The 25,018-nt window shown below is 46.4% G+C and overlaps 1 protein-coding gene and 1 pseudogene across 1 annotated transcript in view; both read left to right on the top strand.

Annotated features, from left to right (window-relative positions):
- The window catches only part of LOC146180834 (ATP-binding cassette sub-family A member 17-like), a 79,725-nt gene extending 55,076 nt beyond the window's left edge, over positions 1 to 24,649 (top strand). Inside the window, exon 6 of the mRNA XM_084575664.1 lies at positions 24,179 to 24,649. Coding sequence (XP_084431790.1) covers positions 24,179 to 24,361 — 183 coding nt within the window. The 3' untranslated portion in view covers positions 24,362 to 24,649. The remainder of the gene's footprint in view (positions 1 to 24,178) is intronic.
- LOC146180835 (uncharacterized) lies at positions 925 to 1,865 on the top strand (annotated as a pseudogene).
- Positions 24,650 to 25,018: the final 369 nt, after the last annotated feature.

Genomic DNA, 25,018 nt, shown 5'->3' with positions numbered 1-25,018 from the left:
ACGCAGCCGCCACGATCGGGTTCGAGCCCGGGTACTCCGGCACAGTAGTCGGATATCTTACCACTACACCACCCTGGCGGGGCTCAGCTTAACTGATTTTAGTTTTTCGAACTTTCACATTTCGCACCAATCGCAGCTGTATCTGTCACTTGCGGAATCCCGCTATCATCCTCACAGTAAACAAGTGGAATTATGAAGAGCGTTTCACGACCCCAGGCGTAGCTAAACTCACCTTGGCTTATGTCAAGCGCGTCTACGTTCACCGGCGTTCATATAATAATAATAATAATAATAATTGGTTCACAGCAAGGGAAAGGCGCAGTATCTGTCACACTTGCTCTGTGGACACCTGAACCACGCCGTAAGGGAAGGGAGGAAGGTGGGAGTGAAAGTGGAAAGAGGAGCCGTAGTGGAGGACTACGGAATAATTTCGACCACCTGGGGATCTTTAACGTGCGCTGACATCGCACTGCACACGGACGTCACTTCGTTTCGCCTCCATCGAAACGCATCCGCCGTGGGCGGGTTCGGAACTCCGGCACAGTAGACGGGCGTCTTACCACTGCACCACCCCGGAAGGCCCACCGGCGTTCTATAATTCGTTTCCAGGAAAGGAAAGGCGCAGCATCTGTCACTCTCGGAAGGCAAGAAGCGCCGCCCGGCGGCATTAAAGCACACTCGTTCTCGCTTTGTCCTCATAGCTGATGGTAGATAGGTGAAGTCACATCCTTGACGTCAGTGACTTAACTATTTTACTATTTTAGTCTTTGGTACTTTCAAATTGCGCGCCAATCGCAGCATCTGTCAGTCGCGTAACACCGCTATCATCCTCACGGTAGACAAGCGGAAGTATGAAGAGTGTTTCGCTACCCGGAGCGTAGGGACACGTTCAATGGCGTTCGTTTGGAACGGCCACGTTTCACAATGCGCTCTGCTGGAAACAGCACTTCGGCCGTTGGCCGAGGTTTTTCGTCTTCTGAAGACACCGTGGACACCTACAACATTGCGCTGCCTCGTCAGCCGTCCGGTAATGTAGAGCTCAACACTGTATTTTTGCATGGCGACTTAAATGGCCGTCCGTACCGAGCGCCTGACTTCAGGGATGTCCTTGCCCGTGTTAGGGACCTTCAGAATATCGTCTGCATTGGACAATATCAAATGAGCCAGGTTTTGATGGTGACTTGTGAGAATAGCGTTTCAAAACAGTAACTTGTGGACTTGGCTTAGCTACGCGTAAAAGGGCTGAAATGCTATTTGATCCGTAAACGAGAAATATTAAGTTGAAGCTGCTTTGGCTCCCACGCCACGTGGAACATCGCCGGATTGTAGAAACTTTGAAGCCGTATGGCACTGTTCAGACCATGGAGCGAGAAACGTGGTGTTGTCCAAGGATGGAACACATGGAGACAGCAAACAGGCAAGTCTCTCTATTGCTGAAAGATTGTGTTTCATCTTCCAGCATTCCTCAGACCCTGAATGTGTTTGGGATTCAGGCGTTGGTAATCATTCCGGGCAGACCTCCGCCGTGTCTTCAGTGCAGTGGAGTCGGACATGTCCGGCGGCAGTGCCGTACGCCTCGATGCACCCAGTGTCGTCGTTTCGGTCATACATTGGATGCCTGTGTCTTGACCTATGCCAATAGGTAGCATCAGGGCTCCTGGTCTAAAGAAGATGATGGAGTTTCAGAGCACATCATGGACATTTCGGATATTGTGCACCCTTCTGGAGAGTTCAACACCGCGGTTCCGTATGAAGCAGTGACCATTAATTATCCACAGCCATCAAGCCGCCACCTAGTGAACTTGCCGACCCCAAGCCTTGGGCCTCTGGCCAGTTTGAGCATGGTGCTTCAAATCTTGAGCTAGTTAAAAGCCGCGTCATGCTGTAAGTGCATCTCGAGATCTGCCCCTGGGGCTTGCCGAGAAAGCGAATGTGCGTCCACGCTGCTCTGTCGATGGTGTGTCGCTGGAGTGTAGTGCGCCGAGTCTGAGGTCAAGTACCGATGTCTGCAAGGAGCTGGTGACTGATCTTCGAGCTGTGAGTAACGAATGCTTCCGGCATCATGGGTTGAAGCCTTAGCAACATCAGAGGTCTCCATGCACAGCAGCGCGCCGTTAAAGTGTCCCGTGGAGGAGGAGCTTGGTGTCAGCAAAGATCCAAGCAAGGTATCAGAGGAGGATGCAAGAGGAAGATTGGTTTAAAAAAAAACGGGCAGTTAAGCTCAAAAAGTCGCCAATTTTCTGGCGACTCTCCCCGCTTCGGCGGATGGAGTTGAATAATGTACGCAGAAGAAATGGCGGGGATCACAGCTTTTGAAATTGCTACCCTTAACGTTAGAGGCTTGCGGAATGGACGGCGCCAGTGCCAGTTAAAGCAACTGTTTGAAAGCGGTTGTGTAAATGTAGCTGCAATTCAGGAAACTATATTGGCTACGGATGAGGATATGCTCATGAGATGTTTTTATCTCGATATAATATTATCGTCAGCCATTCGAAAGGATTGTCCGGAAGGTGCATGCTGTTTCTGCGCAATACACTAGACATGAATGACTTGCCATATTGTATTGATGATAAGGGGCGGCTCCTATGTTGTAACCGCACCATTTCGGGCCAGCAGTGGCGAATTGTTTGTGTCTATGCGCCTGTTAAGCAGCAAGAAAGGAAAGTGTTTTTCTTGATATTGGCAAATATCACGCGCACAGATCGCGAAATTTTTTTGCTGGGAGATTTCAATTGTGTATGTAACGATGAGGATCGATCAGTATATAGCGGATGTTATGACCCCAGTGCTGCTGTTCTCACTGCCTTAGTTTGTGAGCATAACCTTGTTGACATTGGCCAACTAAAAAGCGATAGTATACACTTCCAATTGTCTTCGAATGCCCGACTTGACAGGATCTACGTTACGGCTGGCACATTACCTACTGCTCATGGATACTAGGTGAGACCGATATATCTTAGTGGCCACTGCATGGTACCTGTTCAGATAGCAAAACATACTAGACGTCCACTCCAACTGCAGTGTGAGATATGGAAGCTAATAATTGCCTTGTTTCGGGTGGAATTTTTCAGCAGTCTGTAGTTGCATCGTTGCATGCCTCAAAGACACGTGGGCTCGTGTCGATCGATCAGTATTTCAAAAGTAGGCTTTTTTAAGCAGGAGGCTAAGAATCTTGCAATTTAAGCATCATCAAGGATCACATTCTTGAAGCGCCTTCACATTCGTGAACTGAAGGGCACCTTGAACGAACTATATGAGTTGGAAAGAATTTCTCCGGGGTCGTATCTTGATGATGTAAACAATACTAAAGCGTAGTTACAACAGTTTAGTGCAGGAAAATATCAAGCTGCCTTGATTAGGTCGCGAACACGAAGGTTCACTAATCAACAACCATCCCGCCGTGCTTTTAGAAATTCGTACGAAGCGATACGGTACACCAACACGCCTGGTATTCTGGGTGCCTTCTTCAACTATTATGTGTGGCTCTTTAGTGGTAGTAATAACTGGAACAGAGGGTTTGATTTCAGTCATATAAAAGAAGATTTTTCTCGTCTTGAGGATGAGCACCGGACAACCATTGCAGGATCCATTACTTTACATGAGGTCAAGTCGGCCATTTGTTCGCTGCAGGTCCAGAAGTATCCTGGCCCGGATAGTCTAAGCAGTGAATTCTATAAAACGTTTATGCCTACCTTAGCAACTGCCTTATTGGATGTTTTCAGTACAGCTTATGACAACGGCTTTTTGCCTCCCACATTCTACACTGGCCACACCATACTAATCCCGCAAACCACAGACGCATGTCGGTTGAAAACTGTTGAAGAGTACCGTCCCATACCTTTATGCAAAATGGATTATAAAATATTTGCGAAGGTTCTTCTCGTCTTCAGCTTGTGGCATTAGACTTATTAGGCCCATACCAAGCGCGTGGAATCAAAGGCCGTAGTATTCAAAACCATATTCATATTGTACGTTCTGTATAGAAATCGTGTCAGATGAGGTCAATCAAGTGGCCCTAATTCAGATTGATCTGCAAAAAGCTTTTGATAATTTGCATCATGATTATTTGTTTCCTGTGTCTGAGAGGGCAAAAATTGACGATGTCTTGCTTAAAGTCATTGAACTATGTTATAAAGCGGCCACTACTTGTTAATCAAAACTTTACCAAACCTATTCCGCTTAAATAATCAGTTCAACAGGGTTTGTCCTCTATCGCCTTTGTTATTCGCGTTATATTCTGAGACCCTATGTCGTAGTATGATAAGAAACAAAGCGGTTCATGGCTTCTCACTATATCGCAATGTGAAATTAAGATTCTGGCTCATGCTGATGACGTTGCCCTTTTCTGTACTGATAAAAAGTGTGTGACCGAGGTTTTGCGTGAAACTGAGGGTTTTTGTTATAGTTCGGGGGCGTCTCTTAACCTAATAAATCAAAGGGGTTCTGGTTAGGTCACTGAGGTACAAAGCCTAAATTTTTTGCCGGCATCAGGTGGGACTCAGAAGACTTACAGTATTTGGGGGTTCCTTTGCACCAATATCACAATAGTGGGCCTCACTGGGATTCTCAAATCTCATCCGTTAGGCGACAAACCCATGCATGGATTGGTAGGGAGTGATCTCTATTTGGACGAGCACAAGTTTGCAATGTGTTCCTGATTTCGAAGCTTATCTATGCATTGCAGGTGCTACATTGTGCAAGAACCAAAGTACAGTCCATGCACAGAAATTTTGCTACTTTTGTGTGGCGCTCTCAATGGGAGCCTATGCGTCGAGATAATTTCTTTCTCCCACTGGGGGCTGGTGAAGCTGGCCTGCAGCACTTGTTTGTTCATCAGCTTGTTTCAAGGTTTTTCTTTTTTAAAAACAGCAAGCCATCACTTTCTCTTAGTTGTGTTTATTAGATGATTAAGTACCCATTTGCCTACTTTGTTTGCGCCCACTAGTCATAGGAGTGAGGATCCTTTGTGCGGATTTCTTAAGAAAGTTGCCAAAACATTCAATTTCGTCACTGTATGGTTTTCCTTGGAATACCTATACAGTCTATCCAGAAGACCGATGATAAAAGTTTTTATTTAGACACTATTTCCCGTACCGATGTATAGGCAGCCTTAGCTCCCCTCTTTCAACAATCGTGTATTACAGCGGGTTCAACGAATGTGCATACAATCAGCCACAAAGAACTTTCTTTTTTAAACTTCATACATTGACGTTACTTGTCAAAAGGTGTCTTCGTGCAAAAGGGAAGTTTGTGCCGGGATCAGTAGACTGTCGCCTGTGTCAGCAGCCAGAAACTATAGATCACTGCTTTGTGCATTGCAGTGATGCAGTGTTAATTTTTTTTTTTTTTGGGGGGGGGACATTCTTCAATGGACTCCCAAAAAGGACATTGATATTACGCCCTATACTATCAGATTTTGCCTAGAATGGAAGCTTCAGAAAGCGCCATGTCACCTTTTTGTGCTCATGGGACTTTTTAGCCCGTGGAAGAGCCGCATGACAGATCACCACGCAGAGCTACCACGTTCATCGAAGTCTCTCTTCAGAGAACAATGTGCTATGGTTCGGGGGGTGTATGCTGCTGCAGATCGACCTCCTGCCTGGTTACATTTACTAGATGCATGTATATGACTCCCGGAATTTTGATGTGGGACCAAAGTGAGGGCTCGATGCTGGTGTAGCTGTGCATTGACAGGTTGTGGAATGTGACCTGGTTAAATTGCTTGAACTTCTATGCAATAAAGAAAAAAAAACGCAGTGTGGCACAGCAGTAAAGCGCTCGGCTGAGAATCCAAGAGAAGGAGGAGTCGCACATTTCTTAAGCGTTGCTAGGCAACGCCGGCTGAGCCTAGCGAGGGGGCTGCGCAGCTGGCCTTGGCTGTATGGTTACGGCATACGCGAAGCTCGGCTCCGACCCTCGTGGTGAATATTTCCGCTTCATAAGGTCAAATGGTGGCGAAAAGGCACGGCGACGCATATGCGCAGTAGCGCGCGGCTGCGGCGAAAGATCAGGCGACGCAGTCGGCGGCGGCGACGGCTGTGGCGACGGCGGCCACCTGTGCTGCGCGTGACGTCACTCGGTTTTGCGCATACGCAGAATATGGCTTTTGCAGCATACGGCTCACACAAAGCTTGGTTCCAACCCTCGTAGTGAAGCTTTCGCTTCAAAACGGCAGTATGGTTGTCGAGGCCACATCGAGGTGAGCGAGCATAGAGCAGGTGGGGCTGTAGCCGTGTCTCATGTTGCGCTGTGTTGTCATCATCATCATCAGCCTGATTATACCCACTGCAGGGCGAAGGCCTCTCCCATATCTCTCCACTTAACCCGGTTCTGTGCTAGCTGCATCCACTTGACCCCTGCGAACTTCTTAATCTCATCCGCCCACCTAACTTTCTGCCGCCCCCTGCTACGCTTTCCTTCCCTTGGAATCCAGTTTGTTACCCTCAGCGACCATCGGTTATCCTCTCTTCGCACTAAATGTCCTGCCCATGTCCATTTCTTCTTCTTAATTTCCACTAGAATGTCGTTAACTTGAGTTATTTCTCTGACCCACTCTGCACGCTTTCTATCTCTTAATGTTACCCCTACCATTTTTCGTTCCATAGCCCTCTGGGTTGTCCTCAACTTAAGTAGAACTCTCTTGGTTAGCCTCCACGTTTCAGCCCCATAGGTGAGTGCAGGCAAGATGCAACTGTTGTATGCTTTCCTCTTGAGCGATACCGGTAAGCTGCTAGTCATAATCTGCGAGTGCTTGCCAAATGCGCTCCATCCCAATCTTATTCTTCTTGTTATTTCCTTTTCATGGTCCGGATCTGCGGTTACTACCTGTCCTAAGTAGATATATTCGCCTACTACTTCCAGTATTTCGCTACCTAATGTAAACTCCTGTTCCTTCCCGAGGCTGTTGAACATTACCTTAGTCTTCTGCATATTGATTTTCAAGCCTACCTTTCTACTTTTCCTGTCTAGGTCATCAATCATTATTTGCAGTTCATCTCCCGAGTTGCTTAGCAAGGCAATGTCATCAGCAAATCGCAGATTACTGAGGTATTCTCCATCTAGCCTTATCCCTAACTGCTCCCATTCCAAGTCTCTGAATACTTCCTCTAAACAAGCTGTGAATAGTACTGGGGAGATTGTGTCTCCTTGCCTAACACCTTTCTTTATGGGAATTTTGTTACTTTCTTTATGCAGAACTATGGTTGCTGTGCAGCCACTATATATATCTTCCAGCACTTTCACGTATGGCTCGTCTACCCCCTGATTTCGCAATGCGTGCATCACCGCCGAGGTTTCAACTGAGTCAAATGCTTTTTCGTAATCAATGAATGCTATGTATAAGGGCTGGTTATATTCCGCGCATTTTTCTATCACCTGATTGATGGTATGGATATGATCGATAGTAGAGTACCGTTTCCGAAACCCTGCTTGATCCTTTGCTTGATTGCAGTCTAAGGTTGTCCTGATTCTATTAGCGATTACCTTAGTAAATACCTTATACGTAACAGACAGTAAGCTGATTGGTCTGTAATTTTTAAGGTCCTTAGAGTCCCCTTTCTTGTGAATGAGGATAATGTTTGCATTCTTCCATGCTTCCGGTACCGTCGATGACACCAGGCACTGCGTATACAGGGTGGCCAGTTTTTCTAGCACGATATACCCCCCGTCCTTCAGCAAATCTGTAGTTATCTGATCCTCTCCAGCTGATTTCCCCCTTTTCATAGTTTCTAGTGCTTTCTTGACCTCGTCCTTCGTCACTGGTGGAACATCTGACTGTTTTTCCCCACCGCCAATCTCATTACGGTCCTGACTACTTTGGCTACTGTAGAGATCTGTATAGAACTCCTCGGCTACTTTGACTATCTTGTCCATATTAGTGATGACGTTGCCCGCCTTGTCCCTTATCGCATACATCTGGTTTTTGCCTATGCCCAATTTCTTCTTTACCGCTTTAAGGCTTCCCCCGTTCTTTACAGCATGCTCAATTTTCTCCATGTTATACTTCCTTATATCGGCCACCTTGCGCTTATTGATTAGCTTTGATATCTCGGCCAATTCGATCTGGTCTGTTGGATTGGAAGCTTTCATACTCTGCCGTTTCTTAATCAAATCTTTCGTCTCCTTAGACAGCTTACCGGTATCCTCTCTAACTATCCTACCGCCTACTTCTACCGCGCACTCAGTAATGATATCTCTGAAATTATTGTTCCTTGTAATGAAGTAATGAACGGGAGGACGCCATCCCTGTCCTTGCTATCTGCAGCGACGTACATAGATAGCATGGTGGTGAGCGTCCGATTTGTGCGTTCTACTACACCGTTCGTTTGCGGATGATAATGTGTCGAGTAGCGAAAACTGCTGGCGCTGTGGCGGAGTTCTTCGACAACGTCAGCTGTGAATTGGCATCCACATTCACTAATGAGGACTGCAGGAGGGCCGTGGCAAAGACTGACGAATCGAAGTAGGAAATGAAACATTACAGGCGCAGTAGCAGATGATATTGCGGCTGTCTCACAATAGTGGGCCAAATAATTTACGCACACAAGAATTCACCGGCTTCCTTTAGAAAGCCGTGGGAAACTTCCAAGAAAGCCTATGTCAACTTGCTCGAATGGTGCTGTTGGAGATGTGATTGGCCGCATTTTTCCCGGTGGGATTAAAGTCGGCAGCTTAACGCACTGCCACTGCACACATCTCGGTACATAACGCGAGATATTTTAACGCATCTTCGGACCGTAAAATCGCGGCTGTGTGCATTAAGTGTTCGGACCCCTCCCAAGTGTCCAGACATGGCGTCTTCGTGCATCATTTCAAGAACTGTGACGCGTAAGCTTTCCGACACGACACGAAGCATGCGTGCTCCTCAGAGGCGACATTTTTCTTGTAAAGCAATCCCTCGCGAAAGCAAAAAGTGTTCTTTGTAAACGTTTGGGCCGCATCAAACAAATAGATTAATTTCTGGTCTTTGCGTCTCTCAGTTCGGAAAACTCGAAGATCTGGGAAGGCCTGTGTAAGTGAAGCCAAGTATTTTATCGAAATTGTCTGCATCGTCAGCAGCCGTTTGAAGTGGCAAACGCGAAAGGCAATCAGCGTCTGAGTATTTATGACCGATTGTATGCACCACAGTAAAATTAAACTCTTATAGGCGCAAAGCCCATTGAGCCAGCCGTCAACAGAGGTCACGAAGACTCACGAGCCAGCAAAGGGAATGGCGGTCAGTCACGACGGTGAAAGCATTCATGTACAGTTAGGAGCGAAAGTGCTGTACTGCGAAAATACCGGCGAGACATTCTCGCTCTGTAACCATGTGATTTCTTTCGCATTTACTCAACAAGCGGCTGGCATACGTTATCACGTGCTGATCGCTTCCTTTGCGCTGTATAAGTACAGCGCCGATACCGATACAACCTGCGTTAGTGTGTACTTCAATTGGTGCTGAGGGGCAAAAGTGGCGGAGGATGGGTCCCGAGGTCAAAAGAAATTTCAGATGACGGAAAGCTGAGTCACATTCGCTGGTCCAATTGTATGGGGCATCTTCATGCAGTAGACACATGAGTGGTTAAGTGATGTCTGCAAACCTTGGTATAAAGCGTCGAAAGTACGAGCATAGCCCTAAAAATCTCTGCAGCTCTTTCACTGATTGGGGCACTGTAAAACTTTTGACAGCTTCAATTTTCTTGGGATGTGGTCGAACACCTTCTTTATCAACTGAGTGACCGAGAACAATTGTTTCACGATCCCCAAAATGACATTTATTTGCATTCAGTAGAAGACCAGCTCGTTCCATGCAATCAAACACTATATTGAGACGGCTGTGGTGCTCACTAAATGTTTTGACAAACATTACTACGTCGTCCAAATAACTTAAACAAATTTTCCACTTTAGTCCCCGCAGGATTGTATCCATAAACTGCTCGAATGTGGCAGCCGCATTACATAATCCAAAACGCATAACGTTAAATACATAAAGTCCGTCTAGTGTTCCGAATACCGTTTTCTTCTTTATTAGCAGTATGCATGGGGATTTGCCAGTAGCCGGATCTCAAGTTAATACGAGAGCAGTAGGAAGCAAGCTGAGTGCAGACTGTCAGTTGCGTCAAGTGGCGGTAGCCAACATAAAATCTCCATGTGCCATCTTTCTTTCTAACAAGGATAACTGGATCTGCCCAAGGACTAGAAGACTCTCGAATAATGCCGCGCTTTAGCATGTCTTAAACTTACTCATCAATTACCTTGCGTTCAGTTGCTAAGAGTCGATAGGGCTTTTGAGGTATTGGAGGTGCGGACCCGGTTTTCATCGTGTTATGAATGCAACTGGTAGGCAGTGGTGTTGTGTCGTTCTTGGCAAAGTCGAACACTGTCACGTGTTTCAGAAGTAGTTCCACTATAATGCGGCGCTCGGTTGTAGAAAGAGACTTATTGATCATAGCCGTAACTTGGGTCTCCACACCAGAGCTGTTTAACGCCGCGACGGAACCTGACACGCCTTCCTCGAAACGGGCGAGTTTTAGGCCCCGAGGCAACACAGTTGGCTCTTCAGAGTGGTTTACTGTCCACAACTCAAAGCGTCCAGTAATCATGGGAACAATGCAACGAGCCGCAAGGATACACTTTTTTGAGAAGGTGAGTCTCGTAGATTCTACTATAGCTTCAAAGGATTCGCACTGGTTGCGAATAGAGCAATCCTGCACGAGTGCTGCAGATAAAACTGGCACAATTGTGTCGTCTTCCACCGCAAATGCTCCAATATCATGCGTCGGGTCATCCACAAGAGCCGAAAGTAGTGAAGGATTCAAAGCAATCTGTCCCGTACCACAGTCTAAAGTTGCACCACACTCTTACAGAAAATCAGTCCGAAGAGTCACATCATGCGTTGAGCGAGGCAGCGCTGCAAATTCTGCTCTAAACTTGAGGCCACCGATAACAGCATCTGAAGCACACACGCCAAGTGAAACTAAAGGTTCACCACCCACAACACGGAATAACACTGCACGGTCACCATTGAACATTACTTTCCTACCTAAACGGTTCTTAAAACTCCCAACTCGTAACACATACTGTAGCACCAGTGTCCACAAGAGCCATTGGTTTCACACCATCAATAAACACTTCCAATTTGTTCTTTAACATAAACACGGTATGGACGTCATCGACTCGCCGGCGGCCTCATCTTCATCGACCGCGCCCTAGTTTCCCGGAGGCGGAGGGGAAGTCGAGGGGAAGGTGACCTTCACTGGCACTGGAGTGCGCGGCGTCACACTACGATCAGATGCAGGGGATGAATTCCGAAAATATGTCAAATCGTATGTGTCCCAAGCGGACATAGTTGGGGATAGCTGCTCTTCAGTGTGCAGTCGTCGGTGACTGTTCGCTAGGGGTCGGTAGTCTTGGACAGTTGGAAAACGGAGGCGGCAATATCTAGCGATATGACCCACAATGCCACACCTATAGCACACAGGTTGAGGGCGCGAGCGATAAGCATAAGAGTCCTCACTAACAAATTCGCGACGTTGGTTGTAGCCAGGCTCTCGCTGCTGACGAACATCGTTTCTAGAGTAGGCGGGCCTCCTTTCCGTCGGCTGGTGGTCATAACGTTGGGTAGAGCTGTTCCGATCGTCCATATAAGAAGCACCGCTAGGTTGAATCCAAGGAGTGGACAGGGCGGCGAAATTTGCCTGGGTGCACAACTGTGCCGCCCATGTTCTTCACCACAGAGGGTGTCCCTTGATGTTGAGAACTCCTCGCACACAATCTCTCTTATCATATCAGCCCTCGAAACTGAAGGGCAGGCTTCAAAACTGGCTACAGAGGTGACATTGGCCAGTCTTTCGAATTCAGGTGTAATTCGAGGGCGCAGCTTGAGAGCCTCAAATGTTCTACAATGCTTCATAACATCAGCGGGGGTGCTCAGGTTTTGTTTGCTAATAAAAAAATTATAAACGTCTTCCGTTATTCCTTTCAGGAGGTGGCCGACTTTGTCTTCTTCAAGCATAGTGGGATTGACCAGCTTGCCTAGCTTTAACATGGCTTCGATGTATGCAGTGCAAGTTTCTCTTTGTACTTGCGCCCGGTGAAGCAATATCTGTTCGGCTCGCTTCTTTTTGCAGGTTAGTCCCCAAAAGTTTTCTTCGTCTCGCTTGTCAAGATAGCCCATGTACTTAACGAATCCTGATGATTATCGAGCCAGTCGAAGACAGTAGAGGCAAGGAGGAATACCACGTTAGCCAGCTTAGTAGCAGCGTTCCAGCCATTGTACTTACTCACTCTTTCGTAGTGTTTCAGCCACATCGTCAACGTCCTCCTCAGATTGTCCAGAGATTGTCTGGGGTTCTCGATAGTGGGGCCAGTTGTTCGCCGTGGATGGTCCTGGGTGCTTGGTTGTGCCGTCCTCAGCCACGTGCGATGGCATTGGTGGTAAGCCAGCTAGTCTATCGCTTCGTCTGTAGGTGTGGTCACAACCTCGCACCTCTCACCAAATATTTTACGTGCTTAGTACGCACGGGGGGTTATTTACAGTAGTCGGTCGAAGCAGAACCACGGCGAAGCGTGCAAACGTCATTCTGCCCTTGCTCGTGTTCCTTCCCCACCGATCCACCGAAGATTATTCTTCCGTCGATATTCTGCAAAAACGCGTGACAATACCCTCGCCAGGCTTCAGCACTTGAACTACACATGCCACCTTCCATGACGGAGGAATATCGCCAGTCTCCTAAACATGATTCATAAAGTTTAGGAGCCCCTTAATGAGTTCCAGGGGCAGGTTCTGTAGCATTTTGTTGGTGATACCATCTAAACCTGGTGGTAATTTCCAGCATTTGCAGATACAATCGCATCTGCAAACTTCTCTGCCAATCACGGAATGGGTTTTTCTTTCCGCATTGCAAGAGCTTCAAAAGGCTGCACAGGGCGAGGCTCTCTAGCAAGGCTGGCAATTACTGGCCATATTCTCATCATCGGTGAGAATACAGTCAACCTAGCACAAAATGAGGCCTATTGCAAGCTGTAGAGCTTGTTCGTGCGCCACCGAATGGCAGAATTCAGCCTATTGTTGGCCTACTTCAAGTCTCTGTCGCCCTTCTTCCGCGTGGCTTGTCGCTCCGCCCTTATCGCTGTGCTAAGGTTCCTGAATTTTAAACCCGGGGCCGGAACATAAAAGGGTAACTTGACCGCCGTAACTGCTACCATTTTTAGAAATAATTTTATCATTAACATCACCAAAAACACGCTCTGGTACTCTTTGTACTTGTCCCAGTTGACGACATGGCTGATTTCATGACCGCCCATAGGAAAGTCAGCAGCAAACACAAAAATTGGGTACTTATCACTTCCCATGCGGTCAGGTGCTGTTGACCACTTCACGCTGGTAAATAGCTCTCTCTGAGGCTGGAGGGCGGGAGAAAGTGGGGCTTCCGTCATTTGCAACACACTGGTCCAAACCGTCAATAAAGTCTACGAGACATGCGTCCACGGGAATCTGTGCTCCTGTCACCCCACACAGAATGATGGGCGTTCAAATCACCGCAGATGATTCGAGTAGCTAGGCATTGATCACAGAGCTGCTGCAGAAACAAATCAATTGCTGCCTTCTTTCACGGGGACACGTACACGGATGCAACAGAAAGAGTTCGAAAGCTCAGCGGTATTCTCACTACCGCTACCTCAATGTCATCCGTGCAAAGATCGATAACGTTTAAAGAAACATGTGAAATTTCCCTTCGTATGTAAAGCACGGCACTGCCTGCAGGAAATGACCTTATGCTGCAGTTTTATTGCAGTTCCCTACTGAAAAATCTGTAAGGGGCAATAACCTCACATTTTCTCACACAATCTCACTCAATTCACATAAGAAATCACGTACAAGTCGCATATAATTGCATAAGCTCTCATAGTGTCTTGTACGTTATCATAAATTATGTACGATATTTTATGATAATGATGTGCACCTTATGAGACTCTATGTGATTGAATGAGATTTTATGAGGTTATTGCCCTGTAGAACTTTTAGTTTTTCAGTACGGTTATGCTGCAGTTTTATTGGGCGACATATCCAGTCAAATATCTTCCGCTTGGCAGACCATCTTCGTACAGGGCCAATACTGGAACACAAGTCTCTTTCTAGAAGGGTTTCAGTTCCGCTGCCCGGCCTAAAATCCCAGAGCAGTTGCATTGCGATATGAACTCCACTTTTTGCTGGATTTTAGGTCCATGAGGTTGAACAGTGTTCAACCTTATGAACGCTGCCCGCTGCTTTCAAGCAAGTCAGCATGGAGGTAACGGAGGCCAGCAGACCAGCTATGGCTAAAAGCGCCCTACACAGAATCTCTAGCCAACGCCAGCCGCGACAAAAAAAAATTGCAAGCAAAACATGAAAAAGCTCAAAAAACTACTAACCAAACGTAGCGCACTTCCTAAAACACGTTATTTTACCATTAATTTTTTCAGGGAGCATATAGCCTAAAAATAGCCACAACGCCAAATCATCTAAAAAGCAGCCAGAAAATATTTTAAGTAGCCCAATTTGGCTGTAAATAGCCCAATCTGGCAACGCTGTTGAACACCAGCCTTATAGGTCGAAAGAATGTTGGCTGCGAAGGCAACAATCATGGACTGCATTGAATGCGCCAGCTGTAGGAAGTTCTTGAGGTTACTAGGCGGCATCTCTGGAACATGTGAACGCAGGGCCCAAACAAAAAACATGGAGAAGGTTGAACACACTTTAATTTATGAGCTCCTTATTTAACGCAACGTACTCATTTCCAACGTTGACAAAAGAAGCTGACGGGGACACACTCTTGGCCACAGTAGCTTGTTTTCTTGTCGCTTGTGAGGCATGAAAGAAATTCCTCCCTGCGGTCGAGTCTGGCTATGATCCGGTCGCTCAGCAACTTAGTCACTTTTTACTGGAGGTCGAATAGCCGACTCGCACGCAGTGGACCTTGGCATGTTGCTGGACTCAGTGTCTCTTAGGGACACTGCTGGTCTACGCGGCAACATCCGCCGCTATCACTGGGAACGCTTCAATGCCTGGCACAGGCTTCTCAGTCGGTTGTGTTTTGAGACCAGCAATGAAAGGTATTCGATGGTGTAAGCACTCACACGGAAGTGGCAGCCACCGAAGATCGCTGGATGATCACCATCGCAGCTGGCACAAGCGAAATCTGCCTTGCAGGCTTTAAAATCGTGGTCGCCACCGCACCGCGCACAGCGTCAATCCTTTGCGCAAACTTTGGCCGCATGCCCAAACTGTTGGCATCTAAAACACCGTGCAGGAGCTTCAGTGAAATCGGTGACTACATCAGGGTGGCGCGCACTATATATAACACGGTATAACAATGCGTCATGACAAGCAACTAGCCAGGATTTTTTTCGGAGGATGGGAGCTGGCAACCGAGGTCAACTTTCTTTATTTATTACTGACAGAGGGGGGGGGGGGGGGGGGGAGGAGGAGAAGAGTAGGTGTGTATAGAAGGGTGCGAAAAGAGTATGCCAAGGGGCTTAAAGCCTACCTCGAGCCGCGGTGTCGGCACATGCGGGGATGCGCTCGATGGAGTCTTTTATTCTTTCCGGTAATCCAACAAGACCGGTTCTCAGAATGTTTAGCTTTCATAGAGGAAAATACACTGCTCTGCTAATAGACATAGACAAAAAGAAAGCGCCGTGCACCTTCGCCGCGCTGGTCTCGCATTCGCGGCTCACCATTGTTGAATCGTTCGCGTTGACATTCCACAGACGCCGCATGCACTTTTCGTCGCTGGCCTGATGTTGCCAATCGCAGCATTCCGCATTGTCGTCTAAAAGCGCTGCCTCTCCGATAACCCCTGCATGCTGCTTCCGCACGTTTTTTGCATATATTATGTAAACATGATTGAAAGCAACACGTAGAAGGAGCACAAGCAAGACGTGGCGCATAAAGGTCGCTTACCGACAGCTTGAAAACATCTGGGAAGACTCAGTGGTCAATGGCATAACAGGCCAGGTGAACCGACTGCGAGATATGGTGCCGACGGCATAAAGGGTATGCCATAAAATGATGGGAGAAGTTATAGTAGGAGCACTAATTACAACAAGGCCAACATTAGCCGCATGAAAGGAAAAGCGAGGCAAGGGAAGAGGGCCACACTGCATCTGTGGACTGAGGGAATGTGCTGTGCGGAGGGAAGAGGTGTCTCAGCTTTTCCTTTTTAGAAGTGCCGCAGGGCCGGATGGAGGAACAGAACTGAGGCAGTAGAAAACAAAACAAAGAGAAATAAACGCAAAAAAATGAGGCAGCGGCCGGGATCGAGCGATGTCAACAACGGAATGAATTAAAATAACGCTGCAGATATCTGAAATTATTGTATAGAAAATTTGTAGAAAGGGCACTCCAGGATTCCTAAGGAATTAACCGCCCCACGCGGTTCCTGTAGCCCCTTCGTATGGAGACTTTCTCGAACAAAGCAACGAGTTCCCATGAGGCATGTGAAGTTTCTTCCTCCTATCCTCGCAAAGCGTAGTGCTCGTGCCACCCCTCCAGCATCACAGTGACTTTATGAGAATTTAAAAGGCCCTCACAAATCCAGTTTTGAGTTATCGTGAACTGCGATAGTTGTAAAAATTTTAATTATTTCGATGACGCAAATAGAACCATGGCACTCACTAGCGCCGTCAATAAGGAGAATGCAAAAGCTTCGGCAGTGATGATTTCTGGTGGACTGAGACATAACAGTTACTGTACTATGCATAAGAGTACTTACGTACATAGCGAGATTCACAGTTTCAATTTTTCATTGATGGACTGTGGAACATGTATAGTGTAAAAAGTAACGTGAGGGTTTTCCAGCAGCAGTTGCTTGATATTTCAAGACAATGAAATAATGAGAAAGGCGAACATAATGTGCTATTGTTTAGCATAGATTATCGCTCTCTTTCGCATCCCCAGTCCTTTGTTATTTCCCTTCAAGAATACCATTTCCCTCCCTCTCTCTGTCTCTCTCTTTGCACGGTTAGCTGCACTGTACACACGTACTGCTGTTTTTCTGGGAGCTCTCAACCCGATTAGCGATCGCTTCAAAGCCTTGGCGAACACCTGCAAATAGCTGTAAAGCGATATGGCGGTGCTTTAGAAATCCGTGCGAGGATTCGGGGGGGGGGGGGGGGGAACAAAAATGAGACACGGTTTGACTCTGCTAGCCCAACACAGTATTGTGCGAACGCATCGAAATCTTGACTATCCATCTACATTTAAAATTTCCTAACCTTATATTGGGGTTGGGCCACCGAAATTTCGAGTGTGGGCCAAGTCAGTTATGCCTCATTGAGAGCCCGGTCATGTCACCTGCCAACTACCACTTCACAGAGGCATGCTTGCGAGGAGGACTGTAATATATGATGTTCAAGTTGGCTGAAACGAGGTAGATACAAAGCCCCGCTTCATAACCAAGTCGCACGAATGTTCCTGCATGGCCTAGGAATATCACTTCTGACTGAAAGGCTGTAGCCCGAGTTCGCACCTTCTGCCGACTCGTTTACCTGATGGCAACGCACATCTTCATAGACCTGTATAGACCTAGCGATAGAGTGTTTTTGCATATAAAAAGGGAGAACAGCTCAAAAACAAAATGAAGAGAGGACCAAACAACACAGTGCCTGTACCACAGGACCTGTGTTGTTCGTCCCTCTCTTCGTCCTGTTTTTGCGCTGTTCCTCATTTTTACCAATGTTACACCAACTAGCCTGCCACAGCACCCTCGAGAGCTTTCGTCCCCCCCCCCCACGACATTTCGCACTGTGCCTAACGGCTTGACACTGACACGATGCCCCACTCTACTGGGTTGGCTTTTCAAATTTTCTGATTACTCCTCATTCCATTTTGAGCGGGTCGGCTTTCACAGGTCCCCTTAATAAAATGGAAACACTACAAGGTGTGCTTATGGCGGAAAGTTAAGCCCAGCCTTCAGCCGAGGGATATATTCGCAGGACATTGTGCCAAGACCAGAGTACAATTGAGGGTACATTGTTTTCAGTTTCTTTTTTTTTTTTTCAAACAGAGCATCAACAAATTTCACATCAAGGTCCTCACTTACCTGCAGCCGGAAGAGAATACTATGCACATAATCCGCCACATAGAGTGTGTTTTGGGACGTGCTACTTCAAGACCACTTCTGCGTTAAAATTCCCCTTTAAGGGAACGAGTTGACTTTCTGTCGCTGTTAATTTCGTGCAGGACGACTCTAACTGCAAAGGCACTTCAATGAAATCGGCAGAAGGACATAAGCTTCCGCTCACGAATCGACCTTAGCCAAACCCGGCACTCAGTTTGTCGCTACTTGCTCAAACCTAGTCTTTGAACCAGTAAGCATTCCTAAGAAAGTAGCTTTCTTGCTCTGATTGTAGAGCGGGAAAGCCTACCTTGTGGTTGTGGCGGTTGTTCATATAGACCATAGCGCTTTTATACACGATGCTCTTTGTTGCCGCGAAGTGGGGAAGAAACCTTCTGTAGACAGCTCGGTATCTATTTGATACTTCAAGAGACCAAACGTTTCAGAAACATTCCTGACTTGCCTACCCATAGTCTACAGCAGCATCCGAACTTGAAGTTCTGATTTTTCATTCAGACCTGTGGCTTACACTAGTCGTCGAACTCCTCAACCCATTCAGAACCCTACGACGTCCGGTCAAAATTAAAGTTTTCCGGCTGGAGAATTACCAACGTGGCAACCTGACGGCCGGGTCTTCACGTGTTGGTTTCATTGCACAATCCGCTGTCAGTCCAGTACCGCGACAGCATCCCTTTTAACCCCATCCCACCTGTCATAAAATCGGTGTCGCTCAAGGGCAGACACTGACAAGCCAGTTGAGGGACTTCCTTACATCCCGATGCTCTGATAACACTTCTACATGGGGCACATTATCATGATTGAGCACGACCGCTAGCGCACAATTAAAGATTACACCAGAGCTAACAAGCCGATTAAACGAGTGGCGCCACAAGGCTGGGGAACAGCGGCGAGCAGAGGTCTCAATTTGCTCGGCAGCCGACGTCCTAAGAGTGGCTGAGGAGTCGCGTTCATGTCGGCTTGTCGTTTATCAGCAGGAAGCAAAGCGGTGCGATGATAGTGCCGGGCCATGTAGCCCGGAGCCCTACACGAATTACAAAACTAAAAAACTGATGATTCTCAAGAGTGCGCGAAAGGTCCACACCAGAACGTAGCAGTCATCCAAAATAAAACGTTTTTTTTTTTTTTCATTAATGGCGGAGCAGGACTATAATGTCGTGTAGGAGCTCCTGACAACGTCACCGTACTTGAGCGCAACTGCTCCAGTAGCTGCTGACGGATAAGCGAAACCGCTCGTGATATTTGACCGTGAATGATTCTGAAGAGTTTGACCCAGGTTAAGGGAATGTCGCTTAACGCAATGAATAGGTGACGACTGCCTTACCGCCTCCTGGCGCATAAAGCGTCAATCTAGTTCATCAGCAAGCTATTACGGCCAACGTCGAAATATAGAAGTCATACCAGGCTGCAAAAACTATTTCGTCGCTTCATTACTTCAATAGTTCAGCATAGTTCTTCGCAGATTGTAATTATAATGAAATTTGAGGCAGTGTTTCCAACAAGCCTGGGGAATTCGTCAAGCTTGATGCCTTAAATTTAGATTTTTTTTTGCTTTTGGCATAAAGGATTCCACTCATATGAACAGATTGAAGATGCTTTGGGTATCATCGTTGTTGGACACACTCAAGCTTCAGGGTTCCGCTGTCGCATAACTCCACAGCACACAACAGCCATAGTGGAAAGGGACGACGATTAACATAAGTCGCGATTCTTAGTTGATGCGCAGCACGCCTAGAAAGCTCTTTACATAAATAGTGGTTTGGTTTACGAGGTTTCACGTCCTAAAGCGACTCCGGCTATAAGGGACGCCATAGTAGAGGGCTCTGGAAATTTTGGCCACCTAGGGTTCTTTAACATGCACTGACATCACGACCGCCCACTGGCGCCTTGCTTTTCGTTCTCGGCGAAAGGTGTCTGCCACGGCCGGGATTCAGACCCTCATTCTTGGGTACAGATGTCGACCGCCTTAACCTGCACTATCGCGGTACTGCAACAGCAAAATGGTTCTTACGAGCTAGTTGACAGAGCATTTGCTTTCCATAAAGTAGAATCCGGCATTATTTTGTACGCCACCAGCACAACAAAGGCGGAACAAAGACACGTCATGCCCTAAGTAACTACTGAGTTCGTTGAAGTGAGGTTGAGTTAGATCTGCACAGTGAAGGAAGGCAATCAAGCGAATGTTCTGTTCCTTTTTCGTTTTACGGCGCTATTCTTTCTGTGTGTCCATCCCGCATCCTAATGTACAACACTGCCGACGACTTCGTGCAATGATTTTTAGGCCATGTGTGAACTGCCTCTTCTGCGGTGTCATGACTTACAAATTCGCTTCTTTCGTCCCAATAAACTTGACCATGCTGATGGCGATGTTGTCTCCTCCGCGAATCGGGTAGCGAAGAAATCCAACACGCATGACGTCTTCTAACCAGGCATGCTGTTTTTAATGGGTGCCCTATAGTCATTGCCACATGAGATCAAAACACATTGCCTATTCACTGAACTGCCAGTCAGGAACTCATCCCATTGTGCCGGTCGAGGAAACTGCTCTTCGATGTTTTTAAACACTTATAAAATTTTCCGACACCTTTCTGTTTACAGCCTACGGCGCTGACCTCAGCAGAGAAGGACTCGCTAATAATTTTCTGGCAGGCTGTGTTAGAAGGTATTTACTAATAGCATCGCTAATAAACTCGGGGCAACCTAAATTTGCATCAACCGAAGAATCAATCAGGTTTTCAGAAATGATACTCAACTATCGATCACATCCATACTATCAACCAAATGTTAGAAAAATGCTCAGAATATACCAGCCACTGTAGATAACATTCAATGATTATAAAAAGGCATTTCACTCAGTCGTTACCTCGGCATTCATGCAAACATTACAAAATCAGGTTGAAAAACAGGCGAAAACACTGGAAGATATAATAGTAACTGCACAGCAACAATACACCTGCATAAAGAACGTAATAAAGTTCCCGTAAATTAAGATGTTCGGCAATGAGACACGCCCTCATCACTACTGCTCACAAGTCACAAGTCACAGCTTGCTCAGATGAAGTATTCAGACTTGGGATGGGAGCAGTTAGGGTTAAGAGCTAATGGAGAATACCTGAACCATCTGCGAATTCGTTTATGGCATCACTTTGCTGAATAAGGAGATGAATTGCAAAGAAGTTCTAAACTAGACAGGAAAAGGTAGGACTAAACATTAATGCGTAGTAGTCTAAGGTAATGTACAACAGCCTCGGGAAGGAACAGCAGTTTACAATAGGTATAGCGAAGCACGGGAGGTGGTAGGTGAATGTATCTACTTACGACAGATAGTAACCGCAGATCCAGGCCACTAAAGACAAATAAGTAGGAAATTAATATTAGGATGGGTGCAGTACGAAAGTAACCACAAAATGTGAGCTTACCTGTATCGCTCAAGATGAAATTGTATGACAGTTGTATCTTACCTGTTCTCATCTATGGGGCTGAAACATGGAGGCTAACGAAAAGCGTTCTACTTACGCTGGGGGCAACGCAGGAAGCTATGGAACGCAAAACGTAGGTGCAACCTTCAGAGATAGGAAGCGTGTAGAGTTGGTCAGAAATATAATTGAAGTTAATGGCATCCTAGTGCAAATCAAGAAGACGAAATAGGCATGGGCAGAACATGTAATCCGAAGAGAGGATAACCGATGGCCGCTAAGAGTAACAAATTGGATTCCAAGTGAAAGAATATGTAGCAGGGACTGGTAGAAAGCTATAGCTGGCGGATAAGGTTAAAGGGACACTAAAGAGAAAAATGAAGTGGGCTTGCATCGATAGAATGCCAGTTCCTGGTTACAAAAAAGCCACTTTTACTGAAAACAGAGCTGTTATAAGGTAGTAAAGGGGAAGAACAGGAATACAGTTATCGCCGCCACAGCCGAAATGGCCGAGGCTCGCAACTACAAATCACGTGACGCGCAAGGAATCCCGGAGGCTGACAAATGCGAATTACGTTGACCATTTGAATGCGGTAGTCGATTTTGTCTCGAATATGATAACATGCTTTTATCCCACGTAAACGACGGCGAAAAGATGAATAGACAACGTAAATCTTGCAAGGCAAATATAAAAATATGCTCATTTCGTTCGCTTGTCGGTAGATGCCGCTAGTCTCTCAGCTATGTCCCGGCTCAGGCAATTCGCGCGTGCTCGGATAGTTTGGTTTGGGCCTGCGGTGCGTGAAATACGAGCTCAGAGCAGCAGATGCGCCTACCCTAAGTGCGTATCGAATGAAGATTATGACTCGGCACGCACCTGCGAAGTATTCTCCGCACCCCGCGCGCCAGCAATCACGGAGTCTCCTCTTGCGTCATAGTGTGCGTCATCCTACCCTACTGAGTAGTAGGAGAAAACAGTTTGATTTGATCGGCGGGAACAAAAAAAAAACCTCAACTTCTTATTGCAATATCTCAGCAATAATTCGATTTTTTGTTGCTGGATATGCGGCGACAGTGTCACCAAATGCCGTTTATTAGATTTTGATAGCATATTTGGGTGTCTTTAGTGTCCCTTTAAGAAGTTCAAAGAGTAATAGTGGATGCAGCTAGCACATCATCATCATCATCAACATCATCAGCCTTACTATACCCACTGCAGGGCGAAGGCCTCTCCCATATTCGGCCAATTAACCCGGTCCTGTGCTAGCTGCATCCACTTGGCCCTTGCTACCTTCTTAACCTCATCCGCCCACGTAACTTTCTGCCGCCCCCTGCTACGCTTTCCTTCCCTCGGAATCGAGTTTGTTACCCTAAGCAACCATCGGTTATCCTCTCTTCGCACTACATGTCCTGCCATGGCCATTTCTTCTTCTTGATTCCCACTAGAATGTCAGTAACTTGCGTTATTTCTCTGACCCACTCTGCACACTTCCTATCTCTTAATGTTACCCTACCATTTTTTTTTTCCATTGCCCTCTGCGTTGCCCACAACTTAAGTAGAACCTTCTTTTTTAGCCTCCACGTTTTAGCCCCACTGGTAAGTACAAGTAAGATGCAACTGTACTTTCCTCTTGAGCGATGCCTGTAAGCTGCTTGTCATAATCTGGGAGTGCTTGCCAAATGCGTTCCATCCCAGTCTTATTCTCCTTGTTATTTCCATTTCAGGGTTCGGATCTGCGGTTAATATCGCCTACTACTTCCAGTGTTTCGCTACCTAACGTAAACTGCTGTTCCTGCCCTAGGCTGTTGAACGTTACCTTAGTCTTCTGCATTTTGTCTTCCAAGCTTACCTTTCTACTTTGCCTGTCAAGGTCATCAATCACTCTTTGCAGTTCATCCCCTGAGTTACTTAGCAAGGCAATGTAGCAGCTAGCACACGACCGGTTTAATTATGAGAAATACCTTCTCCCTTCATTTGGTATAGTCCAGCTGTTAATAATGATGATATGTTCTAGAGGTCAGCAAAAACCCACTTTCTGAAGCTAGTGACTTTTCGCCGCAAGAGGTCAGAAGCCACTCTGCAGAACACGCTATTATATGAAAACTATGCGTTAAATTACATTCAAACGTTGAATGGATTGAATGCGCTCTCGCTATACAGCTACACGGAACGTAATATTTTGATGCTGTATCCTAATTGAAGTAAACACACGGGCTCCAAATATGGCCGGTACTACCGTCTGGAACCCTAATTAAAGAGATGTATCTTGATATTAATCTCATACCTTGAGGCTTCTGGATTCGTGGCGCGGTTAATTCTCATTTGGATGGGTCATATAGTGCGCGGTAGCCCAGCTAAGCATGCACCACAGTGTACTTGGGTGTCTATTAATAAGTTGCGTAAATGAACCCTCCTTGATACCTACTCTTTGTGAATTTTGGTATCTATTTTCTCGCAAAGAGCCCGAGCTTTATATGTGACTTTTGCGTCCATACAAGGTGGTTTCTTCAAGTATTTCTGCTGCGTAAAAAGTTCTAAGGACACGTTAGATAAAGGCTACATCCCCAAAATATACCAGCATGTGAACTTACATTCCACCACTCTTCTTCGTCATTGTAAAAAGATGAATGGCTTCTTTGTATTTTGCAACGCCTTGCACCCCGCAGAACGTGCTCTGCTACCACATCGAGCGACGCATGCAGTGGAGCACACTGTTCACCAAGCTGGCTGAACTGGACAAGGAGTTCGCTGTCGAGCATGTCTTGGTGGGCGAGAATACACTCGAGCAGATTTTTCTCGCCTTCACCAAGTCGCAGGGAGTGGCCGCCCGGACGGATGGACCTGAGTAGGCAGTTGCTGGGCAGCCGCATAGCTTCCCGCCATGAGCGCTGAATGCGCCCTCTTACGCAGCCAACCCAGTCGCCGCAGTTCAATCTCATTAAAAGATTTAGAGTGTGGGCAGGATATACTGGCCCAGCTCATTTGGTGCCCTATGTGCCGTGTACAAAGTGTCATTTATACTTTAGCAAAGAAACATCTCATGATTATTTCTAAGAATTGTGTCCAAGTGGCCAAATTGCAATGCTCATCGTGACGTCTAGTAGCCACTGGGAGTTATTAGGAAAGCTACAAAAGCTGTTGACAAAATTCATTGGTTGTTGAAAAAAAAAAAACTCTTCGCGGCTAATGTGACTTACTACCATCAAAAAAATGTTTCCATGTTTAAAATAATAAAAGCAAACATTTATTTTGAATTTCGCCTAATGCATACTTTCTTTTGTACAAACAATTCAGTTCATGCGTTTTTAGAGTTTTGCAAGTGTAAACATACAGAAAAGCGACCCGAGCGCCTGCGGCTATAACTGGCTTGTGCCATGACGATGTACCAATTGTTTCTGTCAATCACTACAATACGCTCTCCCGATCCCTCTGTATGGTTATAAAAAGAATACAATGTATTTTCAGACTCTGAATAAAAAAGAATTGCGGAAATATTTTTTAACACT

The sequence above is a fragment of the Amblyomma maculatum genome, chromosome 8 (assembly GCF_055883805.1).
Source record: "Amblyomma maculatum isolate TAMU_Amacu chromosome 8, ASM5588380v1, whole genome shotgun sequence".
NCBI lineage: Eukaryota > Metazoa > Arthropoda > Arachnida > Ixodida > Ixodidae > Amblyomma > Amblyomma maculatum.
The sequence above is the reverse complement of the archived record's forward strand: the minus strand, read 5'-3'. Positions and strand labels throughout refer to the sequence as shown.